General features: G+C 53.5%; 2 protein-coding genes across 2 annotated transcripts; one reads left to right on the forward strand and one right to left on the reverse strand.

The window, feature by feature from the left end:
- Positions 1 to 5,027: 5,027 nt before the first annotated feature.
- MYCGRDRAFT_97637 (uncharacterized protein) lies at positions 5,028 to 5,519 on the reverse strand (the record flags this gene model as incomplete). Its single annotated transcript, XM_003847336.1, has 1 exon — positions 5,028 to 5,519. One exon carries the CDS (start codon positions 5,517 to 5,519, stop codon positions 5,028 to 5,030), a length of 492 nt encoding a protein of 163 aa, XP_003847384.1.
- Positions 5,520 to 8,724: 3,205 nt separating this feature from the next.
- Positions 8,725 to 10,805, forward strand: MYCGRDRAFT_97638 (uncharacterized protein; the record flags this gene model as incomplete). Its single annotated transcript, XM_003847267.1, has 4 exons — positions 8,725 to 8,946; positions 9,127 to 9,533; positions 10,567 to 10,663; positions 10,743 to 10,805. 4 exons carry the CDS (start codon positions 8,725 to 8,727, stop codon positions 10,803 to 10,805), a joined length of 789 nt encoding a protein of 262 aa, XP_003847315.1.
- Between the last annotated feature and the right edge of the window lie 6,556 nt (positions 10,806 to 17,361).

The following is a 17,361-nucleotide window of genomic DNA, read 5'->3' on the forward strand; positions in this document are numbered from 1 at the left end:
CTTATATATATACGTTCCGACGACGCTTAACGTACGTACAGTCTATATATCGTAATAACTAGCGGGAGTGTAACCTTAACTTAATAGCACTTATAAAGAGGAACGTATTTAGGTAGTTAGAGGCGATAATCTAATAGCGGATAGATTTATAATACTAACGAGGTAGAGGAAAGCTATATATATATAACGGAAGAGAGCTACGACGGATCTCTAAATCGCCTCTAAGTACCTCGATGTTCAACATCAATGCGAAGAACCCGCGTTCAGCCAATCTTATCGCTTCGGGGTTGGCACCCGTTCTGTCAACTGCTCCGCTCCGAGATGTCTGCCGTTCGCTGCATCGCAATGTCCACCACAACCGTAGAAGCATCTCAGGGAATAGAGCAATCGCGGGAAAGCACATGAAAGAACAGAAAAATCGCGGGTGAAAGAACGGAGCAATTACGAGCTTGAAGGAAGTGCTTAAATTCGGAGTATACTTACAGTATTGACGATCTCCCAACATCGACACAACCTCTCCTCCAGAACACCGCGCAGCATGTTGTTCATATATAACTCTGCCCAATCGACTCGATTGGGATCATCCTCCATTTCATCAACAAACGACTATATGTTCACGATCAAAGAAGACATCAGCACCGAAGAACGCCACAACACAACTCAACGCGTGAAAGAGGTTCTGGATTACTACGGAGCGTTGGACTCAAAACTCATCGAGTCGCCAGACGCAAGAATTATGCTCTGGGCGTTCACTACGAAGAAGTTGATCCTACCTTAAGATACTAAGCTTGTGCAAGATTTGCCATCAGTCCAATACTTTGGTCGCCAAGATCATAGATGAACTATGATCTCAAGGAAGTGCACCGCCGTTCCGCCAGGACGAACCCTTGCAAAATCCTCGACCCTATTGCTCGCTCCATTGATCACCACGTCTACTCCTCGCCCCATTGCCCCCAATCAGCCTTGGGTGAACGCACCGCATCGCAATAAGAACAATCTTGCGCTTGCGCTACGGTCCAAGAGGAACGGTCGCGCTGATATACCCTCCAAGATCGGACGACTACCCTCCGAGAACGTCGTTGCCATGGACATCAATACAAACTTCACGGCCACCGCAGATAAGTTCGAACAGCAACGGCTTGCATCGAGTAATGAAGAGAAATGACGAAGAGGAACCGGATTGGAGAAAGATCTACCAGCACCTTTTTTGGCTACCAGAGCGTTGCCACTGAGGTTGCATGCTTGCGCTGCGTACACGGCTGAGCGAGGCTCCAGCGCGAAGAAAAAGCGCTATTGCGTAAGTATGAGGGTCTGCAGTCACCTCTCGCCTAGGTTAAGAACGAGAACGTCCGGCTAAAGTCCGAGACCGTTGAAGGCCATTCGGTTATTGCTGTGGCCGGCTTCCAGTCGATATGGGCCTTAAGAGGGAGGTGGCAGAGGTAGAATTGAGCGAACGACTCCTTCTCCTCTTGCATTAGGTCGTCCATGTCGAGGAAGAGGCCTTGCCGGCTCGATTGACTTCGGCGCATTGCTCGTCCATGAACATGTCGACCAGGCTGGTGAAGTGAAGCCCGGAGGTTTCGTTAGCATGGCTAAGGTTCGACGGAACTGGCCGATCGCGTGTCAATCCGGACAGGGTGCAGAGGCTGGGCTTCACAGCCGGGAGGTCTGGAAGTTCGATGCGAACTCTTAGATCATCCGGGTCGCCGTGTCTTCAGGGAAGAAGTCGAACTTGCCAATGTCCATGTCCTTCCTACCAACCTCTTTTCAATAAAGGCGGCATAGCGGTTCCGAAGGCTCGGCTCTCGATCCTGAGTCTGGGACTACTCGATGTCCCCAAATCCCTCCCCTATCTCTCCAAGACCGATTTCGAAATCCTCCGGCAGGGAGCGGCGCATCTTCGCAGGGCGCTGCTTCGTTGGGCTCAGCTGAGTGCTTCGGTCGGGATTGTTACTCTCCGAATGGCGGTCTGGGTCGTGCGTGCGTGCCGTTCGAATGGAGCGGGGGGTGTTGATATCTCCGGAAGCTCGATTTGGGGCGAGCAATAGCGTTGAGAGGGGCGATGGCGGAACTGAGGCCGGTCGGTCGAAGGCGTGAGCGTGGAAGAGAGGGTTTGGCGAATGGTCGCAAGGGCACCGTGGAAGTTGGCGATTTATATCGGGGTACCTCTCGCACGGAGGTCGGAATAGAAGCGGGCGAACCATTCGTCGGTGAAGAGGTCTTCGCGTATGGGATTGTGGGGGACGGAGGTTTGGGATGGGGAGGTCAGGGCGGTGTCTATGGCGTCAGCGTGGGACCAGAAGAGTGGGTTGTTGTCGACCTCGCTGGGACGAGTTGGCGGTGCTGGTGTTAGTAGTGCTGGTAGTAATAGCGATAGGAGATTCTCGGCGGGAGGGAGGTGTCGTTTTTGGCTGAGGATTGGGAAGGTTGTGATGGTCGGAGGAAGGTCGCTGTCTGTGGAGGCTGGGCCTGAATTCCCCAATCTCGTGAAGGCGCCGCGACAAGCTCGGCGGCCAATTCCACGATCTGCTTCAAGGCTAGTATCGTCCGGTGAACCCGATACGGCGGCTGGCTCGACAGTGGATAAGACTAATCTGACCTCGTAGTAGTCCGCTCGACTGAAGTCGCAGCTGGCCGAGTATTGCCTCCGTCTCTGAATAGAAGAACCGCAAACTCTCAAGGTCGTCCGGGTGGTTGGATGAAGCGCAGTCACATCGCTGCCGTATAGCTAATAACAGGACGGCGTTCATGAGTGGGATCGCCTGTCGTTATTCGGACAGATACACGGTAGTCGCCCGGTGCGAGGCCGCCTGCTCCCGAGATTGCGTGGCCAGAAACGCGTATGTCTTGAGGAGAGCGTATCAGTCTGTCGTGATTGCGTATGGAGACAGTAACGTTCCGTGCCAAAAATGCAGTCCGAGGAGCGAGAGTGGCCTTGCACAGGACAAGCCATGTCCAGGTTTGACTGGAAGCCTCACGTGCGCAACTTGCGATACAGTGTCTGGCATTTATCTGGCAGTGTGTACGAGCCACGAGGGAAGCAAGGTGTCCCAGGCGGTCGAACCCTGGAGGTGACTGTGCTGATGTCAAGCGGCTTGAGGATGGTTCAAATAACGTTCTCAACATTGCCGGCCAGGCGCTTGCTGTTTGTTCGTAATGGCTTGGTGGCTTGGTGTAGAATTTTCGAGATGCGAGCCGTGGGCGGAAATTGCGTCGGTGGAAGACAGGAATTGAACCGGAATGTTAGTCGGACACGGCTTTAGGCACAGCGATGGTCACTATGTCGCGATGCAGCGCAGGTTCGATGGAGATGGAGATGGAGATGTCGTGCTTTGAGACAGAGTAGTAGATACGGCAGGAAGTTAGTGCCTCCAAGGGAATGACGACCCCTGGCAAGAGGAGATCGGTGTGCTGAGCGTCGATGGAGGTCAAGTTGCATCAGAGCAGCGACTGCATCCCCAAAAGGTACCAGTGAAGTTGATCAAAATTGAGTGTCGACCTTGTTGCAAGTCTCGTCTTCGGGACGGCACGAGTAGATGGCATGACTCGCTGCCGTAAAGAACTATTCCGCTGTCTCGGACGCTCGGCAATGCAGAGGGTAAAACAGACGTCAAACTCAGCTTAGAGAATCGTAGGCCGGGGACAGCTAGCCGTCGTCATCGTCAGCTTCGTGGACAATAGCCTTGGTGTAGTGGTCTTGACTTTGCTCGAGGTAAAGGGTAGCGGACTTGATGTGTGCGAGTGTGTCGCTGTGGGAATAATCCAGCGGGATTGGAGGTGGGCGGTGGAATGTAATGATCACGGTACTCACGATGAGATGCCCGTCTGGTCGACACTAGGCGAAGAAAGCCGGTCGCACGCGTAGAGGGTCGTCTTCGAAGTCCCGACGGCAGATGTTGTTGCGGCTGAACTGCTGGAGGAAAGTCCTTATTGGCGACGGCGGATTTGTGGGAAGGGATCGAGGTGGCACAGCGGGCTTTGCAGTCCTAGAAAGATTCGTCGTAGTAGGTCTTACATCAACTGTAGCCCCATTATGCTTCTAGCGTAGGAGCTTGAAGTACTACGCTATTAGGTCTAGAGCTTTGGCTGCAGTATCGAGACGGGTCGAAGAAAGACATAGCTAAGGTGGAACGGAGAACAAGCAAGATAGCTAGAAGGAATCGGTCGGTCGCGTACGGACACTTTAGCGGGAGATGACGCGGGTTGAGCGAAGGCAGAGATTAGTAGGCTACACGAGCCAGACAGGCATTGGATTGAGGGCATCGGTGTTAAGAGTTGCTAGTAGAAACAAATCAGCGGATATAGTAGAGGACGAGACAGTAGCACCGCACTATACCTCGGCGATAAGTGATGCGTAAAATCTAGACGATTTGTAGGTGAGACCGGTTACATTAATCTCTTGTTTGCCTAGCGCGTAGGCTTCTAGCATAGCTGGTCACGGAGAGCGCGTTCCGGGATTGTTCGATCTAGTTACGGAATCCGCGGACTTATTAACGATAGAGACAGTGCTGGCGAGCTTATAGGGTTCGTATTCGACAATGTCGGCTACGTCGGCGGGTAGGGCTATGTTGCGGCGAGTTACGGGTGCGAACAGCTAGTAGCGTTGTTGTAGGAGAAGAGAGAGGGCGCGGAGTCGACAATTAGGGAGACGGCAGAGAAGACGGCTGCTACGGCGCGGGGAGCGGCTAGGATTGGTAAGAGGAGGGCTACGTTAGGTCTTAGTAGTGCGGTCTTAAGACGTAAAAAGTGCATAAGCGAGTCGAGGAGACTTTAAAAGTGTCGTTAGTTCTAAAGTTCTCGGTGATAACGTATCTGATTGTTCTACTAGCGACTTCCTATTCCTAGCCGTCGATAGCGAGGTAACATGCGGTGCGGTTAACTAGCGGTAGTAAGGCGCGAAGGTTATATATGTGAATGTGAATAGCGTAGCGGTGTACATAGCGGTAGTCGACAGTTAGGAGCAGTCGGTGCTAGCAGTAAGTCGTTGAAGCGGTGTGCTATATAACCTCGAAACCGGTGCTTAGCGCCTAGCGGATAACCGTGCTCGTAGAAGGCTTAATGACAGTAGTTGTAGCATGCTGCGCGTCGGCGGTCGGTGCGCTTTGTTGGACTACGCAACGAGATCGAGTCTCTTTCTGCAGTGCTCGCTCATGATTTTGCTTTTCGTCATGGCTGGGCGTGGTGCTCGTGAGGAGGCTACTGGCGGCGGTTTCGGCGGTGCGGTTTCGTTTCTGATTGTGCTCGTACTTATGCGTGCGTCTCCACCTGACGAGATCAGACTGTGAGGTTGTTGTGTCTTGGGCGACGTTGTTGGCTTCCTGGATGACGGAAATGGAGCCGAGCGTTTCGAAGGATCCGCCTGTGCTGGCATGACCAGCCTGCCTTGAAGCAAGACGTGCCGCCGATTTTGTCGGCACACCATCGTCATCCGTCGTCATCCAGTCGTTGTCCATAGTCGGATACTGACTTCGTGCAATGAATATGCAGGCCGATTCGTGGGAGACATCGTGTATCGACATGAGGAAGCGATCGACAGCCTGTGACTATGCTTCTTCTGCAGGGTGGTGTTAACATACATACGTGCAACGAGCCTGGTTGTCATAGCTTACCAGCTTTGATCGGAGCGAAGCAATTGCCGGGTTGTGTCACCGATGCCCGAGTGTCAAAGGGCAGCCATGCTGCGAACGGTGTGCGTGAACGTTGGCCAGATCGGGTTTCCTGAATCTGTTGGTCCTGACATTATCGGCTCTGACCGGGCAGCAGGGTACGGATACTCACTGTGTCTCTGTCTCGATGCAAAACCGTAGGCCATTCTGTGGGATCAGCGGACCGATGATGTCTGCCGTCGTCTCGAGGGTGTGGGTGGTCCGGAGTCCAACTGCCCAACATCACCAAACGACATCTTCCTGCGAAAGGCAGTCGCACGGAGCCATGACGTAGAGCTGAGATGCGCCAGTCCGACTGATGCCAGCATCGGTGTGGGGAGTCTTGACACGTGGGTGCACGGTAGTGGAGAAGTCGCAAAGCATGGGAATATCAGAAGAGAGCTCGCAGAATCGGGCGGAGAACGCGGGTTCAATGGAGATGAACCATCTCGTCCGATCTCGGGATGCAAGGACGTGTTCATTTCCTTCGAATGGGAGACAAGGGGCCTGCCTGATCTTGCTGCAGTTATTTGTAAAGACCGCTTGACGCAAGGCGAATGGCAATGGTGAGAATAGCGGACGTTGATGTTGTGCAGGATCTGAGTCGTCGTCGTGTGAGAAGTTTTCCAGTGGCTGCAGTCGTCGTGGCTGACGTGGAGTTCTTGGGCGGGCACCCAAATGCCATCATTGGTCTGTGCATTGTTGAAGGTAGACGACTTCAACGTTGTCGTGTGGGATAACAGAGGATGTTGTTGGCGAGTAGCGATCCGGCTGGTTTCGGTAAAAGACGGCAAGGTGAGCGGATTTTGGCGGACCCAACAGTGTTTCGAGAGGTCACGCTAGTGGTAGGAGCCGCGATCGAGGTGGAGATGAGAGGAGTAGCGTTTTGGAGGTAAAGGCGAGACCGTAGCTGGCGCATGGGGGCGAAACACAGGCGAGCTTCATTTGTGACTGGCATAGCGCCAAGCTCTGAGGGCGGCGGATTGCAGAGTTGGAAAGGTCGCTCTGCAATTGCATATAGTATGCAGCGGTCTGGAGGTACCGCGGCGGTAGCAGTTGCGCCGGCGTTGCTGCCTGCGTACGGTGAGCTGCGAGGTTTATGGCGGTGCGATCAGCGGCGGTAGCACGTTCCTTGCATCCCGTGAGCACCATCTGAGACGAGTCCTGTGGCGTATGCTAGCGAGACGAGCTGCGACGGACAGACGGCGGCCGGGGTAGTTCGAGCGGCTGGAGAGTATGGAGCGACAAGGTCGTCGACGATAGGCCGTTTGATGGCTGGGAGAGACGTCAGGAGTGGCTGAAAGACCCACCGGGCAGCCAGTGTGGTTTTGGCGAAGACAACGTGGGGTGCTGGCACGTCGCAGGACGCAGAAAGCGCAATGTCGGGAGTGACACCAGGCCGAAGGATCCGCAGTGCAGCCGCAGCCGAAGTCTGCTTGGAAACCAATGTCCCGAAGTCTCTCAGTAGGGGTGATGGCAGAGGTGGAAGCTGAGTTGAGTATTGACACTCGTGGACCAAGAGATGGCATCGAGGACGCGCCGGCAGAGATCACGCCTGGGCTCTCACCAATACCTTCAGCGGTGCCAAGGGCGCTGCTAGGAGGAAGCTGATATTCGGGAGGGGTCGTTGCGAGTGCCTTAAAGAAGTCCGGATCCAAGAATGGCGATGTTCTGCGGTGTGCCTTGGCTGGGTTGGCACCTGTCGAGACACGGCGCGCTGCTGTTGTGGAGGTCGGCAATGCGCTCGTGCCTCAGTGTAATTGACGATCACAATTCATGAAGAGTAGAGCAGGTTCCTCTCGCCGACCTAGGCTGCAGACCTCATTCTGTTCCCTTCCCAACGTGTTCGTAATCTCTAGAATCTAGAGGAAAGAGGCGATAGGGCAGGCGGAGGCGATGTCCAATGTAGCGAAGATACGAGGACAGAGGTCGCTGCGGTCTCGTTCGAGATGCACCAGCCGGCGAATTGCAAACGCTGGGAGCGGCACATTATCAATCCTGAGAGCGGTGGTCTCTCCAGCCTTCACCTCCCACTCCGCTCTCCTCCAGCCTCATCCGACAGCTCCCTTTCCTCCGATCTACCGATGTTCTTTTCCTTGAATCCGCTTGAATGCCCTCCGCGTGGACATCCTGCCGATCACATTCAGCTGTGCCCTGGATCTCCTGTTGTTTGACACCGAGTCCTCCCTCGCCCAGCCCAACGTTCCCTTCTTGTCCAACACCGGCCTACTCATCCTCCCCACGCGATTGTTCTCCTCGTCGAACTCTTCCGACCCGCCTGTTCTGTCGCCCTCCAACAACACCCCATCCGGCAATGCGTTAGTGTCCCGTATAGCTTTCTCGTGCCATGTGCCTTTCTTCGCCGCTAGGACTGTAGTCGAGCAGCGACCGTCATGCTCGTGGCGTGACTGTTGTGAGCAAGAAGCGGGTTCCTTTGAATCGGGTCGGTCGGCCGGTCGGACGGATGAGGGTCGTCATTGCAGGCAGGTGTTCGGTGGGGTGTACGGTGAGGTGAGTGAATGACTGACCTTGGCACGGCTGGGTGTGAAAGCGCGTGTGTGCTCAAGAGTCGGCGAGGTGCATAATAAAACAATAGAAGCAGACCAGACCTCTGGTTAAGGTACCTAGGTTCGCACCGACAAAGACCTGATGACTCAGCTTGCAAAGCTTCCATTTCCGACTGCACAAGAGCACCAGCCACGCCGTCGAGTCTGTCGAGTCTGCACCATCTATTCATATCTCACCTTGGGTTGCTTTACCTCTTCCTTCCAGCACACTCTGCCCTGAATCTTGAATTATCAAGATGCCTCCAATGGCCACGCTACCGTATGCGCTCGTCTTTCAAGCTCCGATCGCTCGCCGCTGATTGACCTCCGCTATAGCCCTGATCGAGAGGACAATTCTGCTTCGCGCAAGATCAAGTACCAACACCAAGAAGATGATGTCCCCGTGGTCGCAAACCTGATCCCCCTTGATCGCACCGATAAGAACGTACACGTCGAGTATCGTCGTGGATCACAGACAAGCAGTGCGGAAATACAAGAGCCAGGTTTAGGAGGAGTTGAGCGAGCGCGACACCATGTCTGGACTTCGGGAAGTGAGCCGGAAGACGACCTTCGAGCCAGCGGAGCATTTGCGGCAGAATTCGCTATCGACGCTAGCAATGAAGCTACGAGCACTCGAGAAGACCAAGGACGAGAAGACTAAGGACAAGAAGAACCAAGGACGAGCAGTCTGCACGCAAACGTTCAACATCGAGACGCCCGCGCCTAAAAGCAACACCCGCACGACCAAGGCGGTCGTGCGGAGAAGCATTGCGTTTTTCGACGCCGCCCAAAGCTGATGGCAGCAAGGAGCGTCGCCTGTCGACCATACCAACACCACCGGTAGCATAACATCTGCTTATCACACCTGTTCTGTTGCTATCGCCAACTCACGGATATCGATTTGTCCGGCTATTCCATTCGATTCTGTTCAGCAGGTATGCCTTCGTCGACATCTTATCTACCGAGAAATGAAGAGGGCAGAACTCAGCATGCTTAGACACGCTATCTCCAACAAGCAAGCAAGCCAGCGTGGCAAAGGAAGCGAGCAAGTCGGCAAGCAAGTAGCACATCGCTACGACACCCTGCGCGTTGGCCGACGATTTCGATTACGACCTGGACGGCTTCGACGACGACGCTACATAATTGCACTCGCACCCTTCAGGCTTTCTTCCCACGCGCTCAGCTCATCACGTTTCAAGGACCAGCACGCCAAGTGTCAAGTTCCCAAGTCTGGTTATGCAGGCATCAATGCCGAGATCGACAACGACTTCTACGACTACGAGTTCTACCACTGCCAGGACGATCTAAAGTACGGCGATGATGCGTATTGGGGGGAAACGGAGTGAGTCCAGGAAGAAGGAGAGCGACTCGGAACACCACCGAACTGGATTAGAGCATAAAGGCAGCCGAGATTAGAGATGAATACGACGTTGCAGAGAGCGGAGCTGGCCGAGAGTAGACTCAAGAGTTGGATACCGAGAAGATGGCAACAGAGATGGCTCAAGTCCTTAATCACTACAAGCCAGGGTATGGGAGGAGATCGGACGGCAGCGATATAAAGGTAAAGCAGATAGGGAGACAGTGTGCAAAGGTACGATAGCTTCATGGAGCGATTATCCTCTCATTAACACCTGGTCCCAGAAGATTATATGCGAAATGTGCCTCATGCTCGGTCCAGCCTGGATCGGAGGAGGCCGCAACTATATCGGATAGTGCCACATCGAAGGTCATTGGAGTCCTGTCTGCATCGTCCCCAACATACCAGTCCGTGGTCTTGACCAATTTGCGCATCACGTTGAGTGGATATGCCGAAGCTTCGAAGGCTCAATGAAGATCTGTCTGGAGTAGAAGGCTGCATCTTTCCGGTGAACATCAATTACGGAATGCTCTCGCCCTCAGGGCTGGCCACACGCAATGGTCTACCCTGGCAGCGAATACCTCCTTTTCGAACGCCGCTTGCTGCATCCGCCTCCTGCTCTCACCGTCCTTCGTTTCACCACTGGCTGCATCATAATCGTTATGTTCTGGTTCCAAGGAACTGCTTCGGGTGCATGTTGTTGCACGCTCCAACCTCATCCCTGGTCCACCCCGCCGGCCGCTCTCCACACTTAAGAACGACAATACCTCGCACCTCTCTCCTCCCGATTCCGCCCGCCTTATCCTCATCCCAACCTTCTCGCCTTCCACGTTCGTATAACCCACCAAGTCACCAGCGCCGTCACGTATCCCACGAAGACGCACAACACTCGCTCGTGTGTGTTAATAGCATCCTTTGCCTCCTCCTCCTCCTCCTCCTCCTCCTCGTCCAACTTTTTGTCCCGGTTCGGATTGTCCTTGCTGTTTCGCTTTCTTTAATGCCGCTCCTTCCTCTTTAGCTCCCTCTCCTCCCTCTACTTCCTCTCCTCCCTCTACTTCCGCTCCCGCTCCGAGTCCTCCGGTCGTGAAGTCATGGCGGATTGGCAGAGCAAATGGGTGCGTCTTACAACATATACTTCCTCCTTCCCTCGAAACTAACCTAACCCTATATTAGGCCGACTATACCGTTAACTAGTTAGACTACGACTCCGATTTCGTCCTTAATAAGACCTTTCCGAAGCCTCCGAAGGGCACTTAGAAGATTACTTAGAGACCCTCCGTTTAACGTGTGTACAAGCCCGCGGGAGCTCTAATCGAGAGCGCTACTAGTTGGCTCGACTACAACGCAGCTCCTAAGCGTGGCTTGGATCGCCCCGCTGGTGATTTCTTAGACGAAGAGTCCGAGTTGACTGCGCAATTCACTAAGAAGAGTCTGGATCCCGACGGCGACTACGTCGCTCCCTTCACTTATGGAAGTGTCTCGGAGCACATCCAGACTTTGATGTTACGAAACACAATGCTTAGCAAAAGGCTGCGGTAGACGCTGCCTATAAACACTACATGGACACTATAGAGAAGAACACGCTAGTCCCTATTACTAACTTCACTAAGCCTAAGACAACCTCGAAGCTAATTATCTCCACACTTCCCGTAGAGTTGTTCGCTAAGGTTACCAAGGACACACTCTTCCTTAACTGGTTCGATCCCACGGACGGATCATCCTGCGCTACTCTGGATTCCGCCAAGGAGCGGGAGTTCATCAAGGTCAAGTCCGATCCTGGATTCGTGTACAACATCTGCGCAGAAGAATATGTACATTGCAAGACCGGGACCCGGGATCGAAGGAACGAAGGAGATAGAAGAGCGAATAGAGAGAGGCATAGACGGATTAAAGGAAGAAATCAAAAAGCGCCGTCGAAGCCTAGAAATAGCTTGAAGAATCGTCTCGGCAAAGCCCACGAAGGTCTGACGCCAAAAGCGGTTGCGCGAGCTGAAAGCAAAGAAATTACGCTATGCTCGCTAAGAAAGGGGGACCTCTGACGCTTTGCGTTGTCGACTTCTTTAGCTTAGTGTTCTTGATGGTGTAGTGGATTTGGTTACTGGTATTGGTTGGTGCGGTTACCGGTTGGTTTGGTGAGCCTCTGCCGGCCTTTTAGTTGGTGTTGGTGCGAGATCTATGCTCTACCGGTAACCAAGAGTTGCGAGCTCCGGGCCAATAGGATCGCGGCGGCGAGGTCGAAGTCGAAATTCCGAAGTCGAAATTCGCATAAACGCATTTCGGTGGCTTCGTAAAACGACCAAATCTCGAAGATACTGCGGGTCTCGTTGTCTACTAAGGCCGGGAAGCGATAGTTCTGGTCGTTCCTAAAACGTCTCCTTTTGGCCCCTAAATTCTTACGTAATTTGGTATTTAACCACTGGTGGAGTTGGTATAGACCTCGCATTCTGTTGGTGGTGGTGGTGAGAGACCATTGTCTACCGGTAACCACACCAACAAGAACACTGCTTCAGCTTGGATTACTTTCTGAAAAGCTAAGCGACTTGGTCGGCGATGGCTGCGACGTCGAACAATGAGCAAGACCAACGGTGCACTGGAATCGGATGGTCTTTCAGGCCCTGCAGTCTCACCTGAGGTTCGCACATGATTCGTCCACTGGGAGCTGTCAACCTCCTCCACTCCTCACAACGACTGCACGACGAGCTCCGCCACAGCTTCAGCTCCGAGCGCTAGCTGCTAGTCAAGGAGGCGGTCCTTCCTATCCTCCCTTCTCGGGAGAATGTGCTCTTGACGAAAGAGGCTTCGGCAAACAGAAATTGCAGATGAGGTACCTTAGTTTGTCGGGGCGTGGACTAAGAAGACGTTCTGGCGAGAATGACAAGAGCGGGAGTCGACGGGAGGTTGTTCCAGCTGCTTAGTTCTAGTCACCTGGCCCGACCTTCGAAGATTCTCCCTGGCTTGAAAGCTTCCTCACCGGCCGTCTATGGACACCGACATACATCGATCTGACGTGTTGTCTCAGGAACAAAACGAGACAGCCTAGCAGTCACAATTCAGTCCTTCACGTGATTGCGAGAATTCCAAGACGAATCGCGCCAACGGAGAAGCGCCGACGCGAGAACGACGCATTCACAACTACAAACCTCCATCTCATGAGAGCTGTGGCACCGTGGACTGGATTGACAATACCAGGGAGCCATCCGATCAAGATGAGATGTGGAGAAGATGGGGAGAAACAGGTTGGGGTACAAGCTGGGGGAGTAGAGAGCAGAAGTCAGAGGAGCGTGGACAGCCTCCATCTACCCTGCACTCGGGATCTGGCATGGCTCTGGATACCCTCAGGCGCGGATCTTCGTGAACTGGTTTCATGGCGCAAAGGACGCCCGTCGGCCGACCTGCGAACCGCGCGTGCACCACCATCGAAGCATCGATTTGCAAGTGCAACTGGTTCGCGCAGGCGAGATGGTGACAGCTCCCGACGCCGAATTCTACGAGTCAACGTCTGCTCGCAACGCTCGGTAATTCTGTCCAGAAGCGATGCTAATTGGCGACGTGATGGAGCAGCAGACTGTGTCCAAGACCGCAGCCAAGCCACCTGCTGGCCAGACCCTGCTGTCTGGATTGCGCGAGGTACATTGACCCGTTGACGGTGAGCATCCTTCCCGAAATCTCTCTCAGATTCGACGTTGCCAATCCATTGGCAATGGTAAAACGGATATGTTCTGCTTCCTTTTTCTTTCACAGTTCGATAGTTTCCCTGTCCGCTCATTCCAGCCTAGTGAAAGAACATCTGCTTTATCAGACGCAGTCTTGTTGATCTCCGTCCTGTTCTGCACCATTCCGAGTGGTATCCTGCAACGGCAAAATGCTTGTTCCGAAGCAGCGACAGAGCGTCGGCAATGTTACCGTTAGTACTGCTCTCGACGTTGAAGATGGTGGCTGTTCTATCCGTTTATTCGCCCTCGGGTGGAGGATTTCGGGCGATTAGAACGATCGCCTTGGGTGCCTGCTTGGAAATTTGTCCAGCATCTTCGACTCTTCTTCTTTGACTTCGACAACGCCACAGTGGGTCGTTACTGCAGCTCTGGGTAGGCCTTTTCAATCCACTTTCCTCCTTCCATTCCTCCCCACGACTGGACCTCGCAATGTCACGCGTTCCTCCCCTCAACCCTCTCCAACACCACTGTGGCAGCCAGCCCAGCTTCACTCGCTCGCATGGATCCCGTTAACCCTCTTCGGTCGGCGTGCACACACACACGGTCCACGGGTCGTCTGGGTCACGAGATCGCCGGTCGTCGCGGTGGACGAGTAATTGCTGCTGTCGAAGGCGATGTCCAATGGTAGTTGGATGCTGAGACGTATGGAAAGGCTGTGGTCCGAGTGGTTACTAGGCGACCAACATTGGCCGATCCACATGTTTTGGCGAGGGCAGATGGATGGTCGGCGATCATCGCAGAAAATGCTGTGGAAACGAGCACTGATCAGCTATCCGCAACGTATGTCCGTGACTCGCCGAAATTGAAATCACACTTCTGAATCCGAGATTCCCTCCCTCGCCCGGTCGGACTGTGTCAACATCGTGGACCGTCTGCCGGCCTCACCCCCTCACACGATCATAGTCCAACCGCCGAGAATCACCGCCTCCGGCTAGTCCGGCCTACCTTAGTCTCTGCAGCATCCCTTTCCCGGTACACCGCGAGCGGCAGCTTCGAGATTATATGTCTGGTCTCCTACGGCTCTTGGACCTTCGCAGAAGTTCGAACGAGCCAGCAGCTTCACTGTAAGCCCGCCTGTCTCCATGCTGGGTGGCATTTCGCAAGAGAGCCTCGGCGATGCGGCTGGAATGGGTAGTCGGCGTGCAGAACACTGCCGGATGTTGGACGAGAGGTTCGTGCTGATGCGAGAGCGCTTTTCGCATTGCTTCCCAGATCTGCAGAGAGGTCTCGGACCAGGTTAGCCCAGATTAAGTCAAGGTCGTGTCCGAATGAGTGGTGCGGCAGCTCTCTCTTGTAGTTAAAGCTGAAGCTGAAAGCTCGTCGGCGCATGCTGGTGTGCTACCTGGCTTGCTGCTGGGGCCTATAGAGATCGGATAGAGCGTAGAAGATGAGGCAAACTATGCTGTCGCCTGTTCCGTACCCATAAGGGTGCTCGAGAAGGTATTGTGACGATGTTCCATGTCTCCGGAATGTCGAACAGGAAAAGCGTATCGGGGGAATGGGGAAAAAGTGCTACGAACAATTCTGCGGCAGATAGGAACCCTGGGTTAGGCGTGACCGACGGGACCGTACACGAACCTCCTGTTTATGCGGGTCCAATCGCGGCTTGCTATCGTCCAGCTGAAGTTCGAAGTCTGTTACAGTAAACGACGCTGCAGCCCGTCGAAGTCTGAAGCTTGAGAGTGCCGCTGTCCGTAGTCGCTCGGCGGTGGCGTATGGCTGAGCGGTTTGTCTCGAGGATCCATCTTGTTCCGGAGTATCGAAGAGGTGCGCACGAACCGTTTCTTGCTGTAGTTCATAACAATTGCCCTGTGTGAGTTCGGGGGCCATTTTGTGATTCCGTTGGAGAACTATGGAGGCCGTGTCGGCGAGGATCCATCTCCCGGTAATTCATCACAAGGTGGGAGAGCGACGACGGTGTTTTCGGAGGGCTGAGTCAGAGGCGTAGGTTAGTAGCAAAGTCACAATCGAAGAGTGGTGGTCGAAGACAGGAGGATTCATGTCTCAGATGTTGTGGTTTACGAAGAGCATGACAAGCTTCCTCGATCACTACGTACGCTTTCGGTGGCTATCGAAGCCACATGCTACCACTATTAGATCCGCCGGCCCCGCTAATCTTCGCTCCCAGGACTTACATACACGGCCAGATCCACACGCGTACGACGCTGGCATCCTATCTCACTTGATCTTAGGCATCCGGCAAAACAGATCGGCGTTCCTAAATGCTAGCAGTAGCACCGTCTAGGCGTTTTGGTCTTAGGTGTGTCGGCTCTCTGCGATCTTGCTAGAGAATTGGAGAGAGCTCGTAGCGGTAACGGATAGTATCATCGGAACTCTATGAACAATCATCGTACTTAATGAGTATTCTTAATTCGAGGAGTGAAGTATTATCAGAACCCGGGAGTCTTCGTTCTTCGGTTCCGGGTTTAGTACTCCCAACGTGCGTCCCCTGTAGGCGGTTTCACCACACAGCGTCTGGGCGTCGTCCACGTCGCCAGCTTGAACCACTTCACTGACCTCCTCGACACTGCATCTTGCGGAGTATCGAAAGCCTCTTTGTCTTTGAGGCTCACTGCATGGCATCGAGTTCCTCGCAGTACGTGCCTGTTGATAAGATGAAATTCCGCATTCCTGCATGGCGTGTTGGAGAACTTCCACCTCCTCGCGAACCCTGGATCTTGAACGTGGCTGCATTCTGTCTCGTTACCGCACTGTTTTACAGAACAAATCTCCTATGGCCTCTTAGTCGCCCTTACGACTCGACGGCTGCGTGTTGTAGTCTAGGCAGTCTGGACCAGTTTTGTTGTAGGTATCGACAGTAGGCAGCATGACCCAGAGCTTCGTTGCTAATAAACAATTCCCCTACTGTCTCCTACCCGCTACGGAACGGTCTTGTATCGTCGGACTGAATATTGTAACTGTCTGTTTAAGGGACAGCATGTGCATCGACTTTTAGTACGTGCCCAAATATGCCCGATGTAGTCGGTACACAAATGATGCTTAAGTTAGCTTAACACCCTAGTGCAACACCTCCTCTAACGCTATTACCGAGGAGGGACTAATCTCCCGAGTGCACTGTATCACTTAACGCTGTAAACACCGAATCCGTCGCCGTCTAAGCACCGCCGATGTTGCATACGCAATGTCGCGACGGATGTGAACATCGCAACAAGAATACGGCTCGGCCATCGGAGTGCCACGGACGGTCGTGAGGGTAGTAGCATTCAGATTCCTCCTCTTGTTCTTTACTATCTCGACTCCAAATGCGATTCTCCCCACGGTTTCGAGCAAGTCTGACCTTATGTCTAGTCGTCGAATTACGTCCGCGAGGGAAGAGGCATCCCTATGGAAACAAGCTTCCACCCGATCGTCGGCTTCGGATGAACCACTATGCGCTCGATGAAGTACCTCAGCTTAGACCTGAACATCCGATCGTTCAATGCAAACAAAACGTTGTCGCCATGGATCTCGGACTCGAATTATATGGGAAGGTGTCTCAGCCGATCGAAGCCGAGCTTGTGCAGGTTAGTGATCGACCAGAGAAAGTCGCTTGAATACCGCTCATCCTGAATCTTCGCCCAACTCCAATCGTCGTTGTTGCGCTTAACCCGCGGCGGGACTAGACGTAGCTTTAGCGTCTTAATCCACGCCCGCGCCAGTAAAGCCGGGGTCTGGAATGAATGTAGAAATAAGGTGCTCCGTATTGGATAGTTGTGTTAGCGAGGTTGTATCGGTCTGCAGTCCTTCGAGCGTGATGGGGTGGTGACTGTAGAAGATTGGCATAATCTCGGGTCGGAATTGCTTTAAGACGGAGCATGCGTCGACAAAGTCTCGAGCACGGGTTTTGGATGTATAGCAGTCCATGTCGTAGCGTGTACGCTTAAAGTCGTCAAAGTGAAATGCGTACTGGAAGATGCGAAGACTCAGCTCGGGTAACAAGCCTAACAGGGTCAGCTCATCTAGTGTGATACCAGACTGAGACATGTCAAAACTCTCGTGACAGCATGTGAAGAAGAGCAAGAAGAAGACGTACCAGCTTGAAAGAAAAAAAATACCACATCAGAACAGGCGAACAATATCAAAGAGAGAGATCACGGCTG

The sequence above is a fragment of the Zymoseptoria tritici genome, chromosome 15, assembly GCF_000219625.1.
Source record: "Zymoseptoria tritici IPO323 chromosome 15, whole genome shotgun sequence".
In the NCBI taxonomy this organism is placed as follows: Eukaryota; Fungi; Ascomycota; class Dothideomycetes; order Mycosphaerellales; family Mycosphaerellaceae; genus Zymoseptoria; species Zymoseptoria tritici.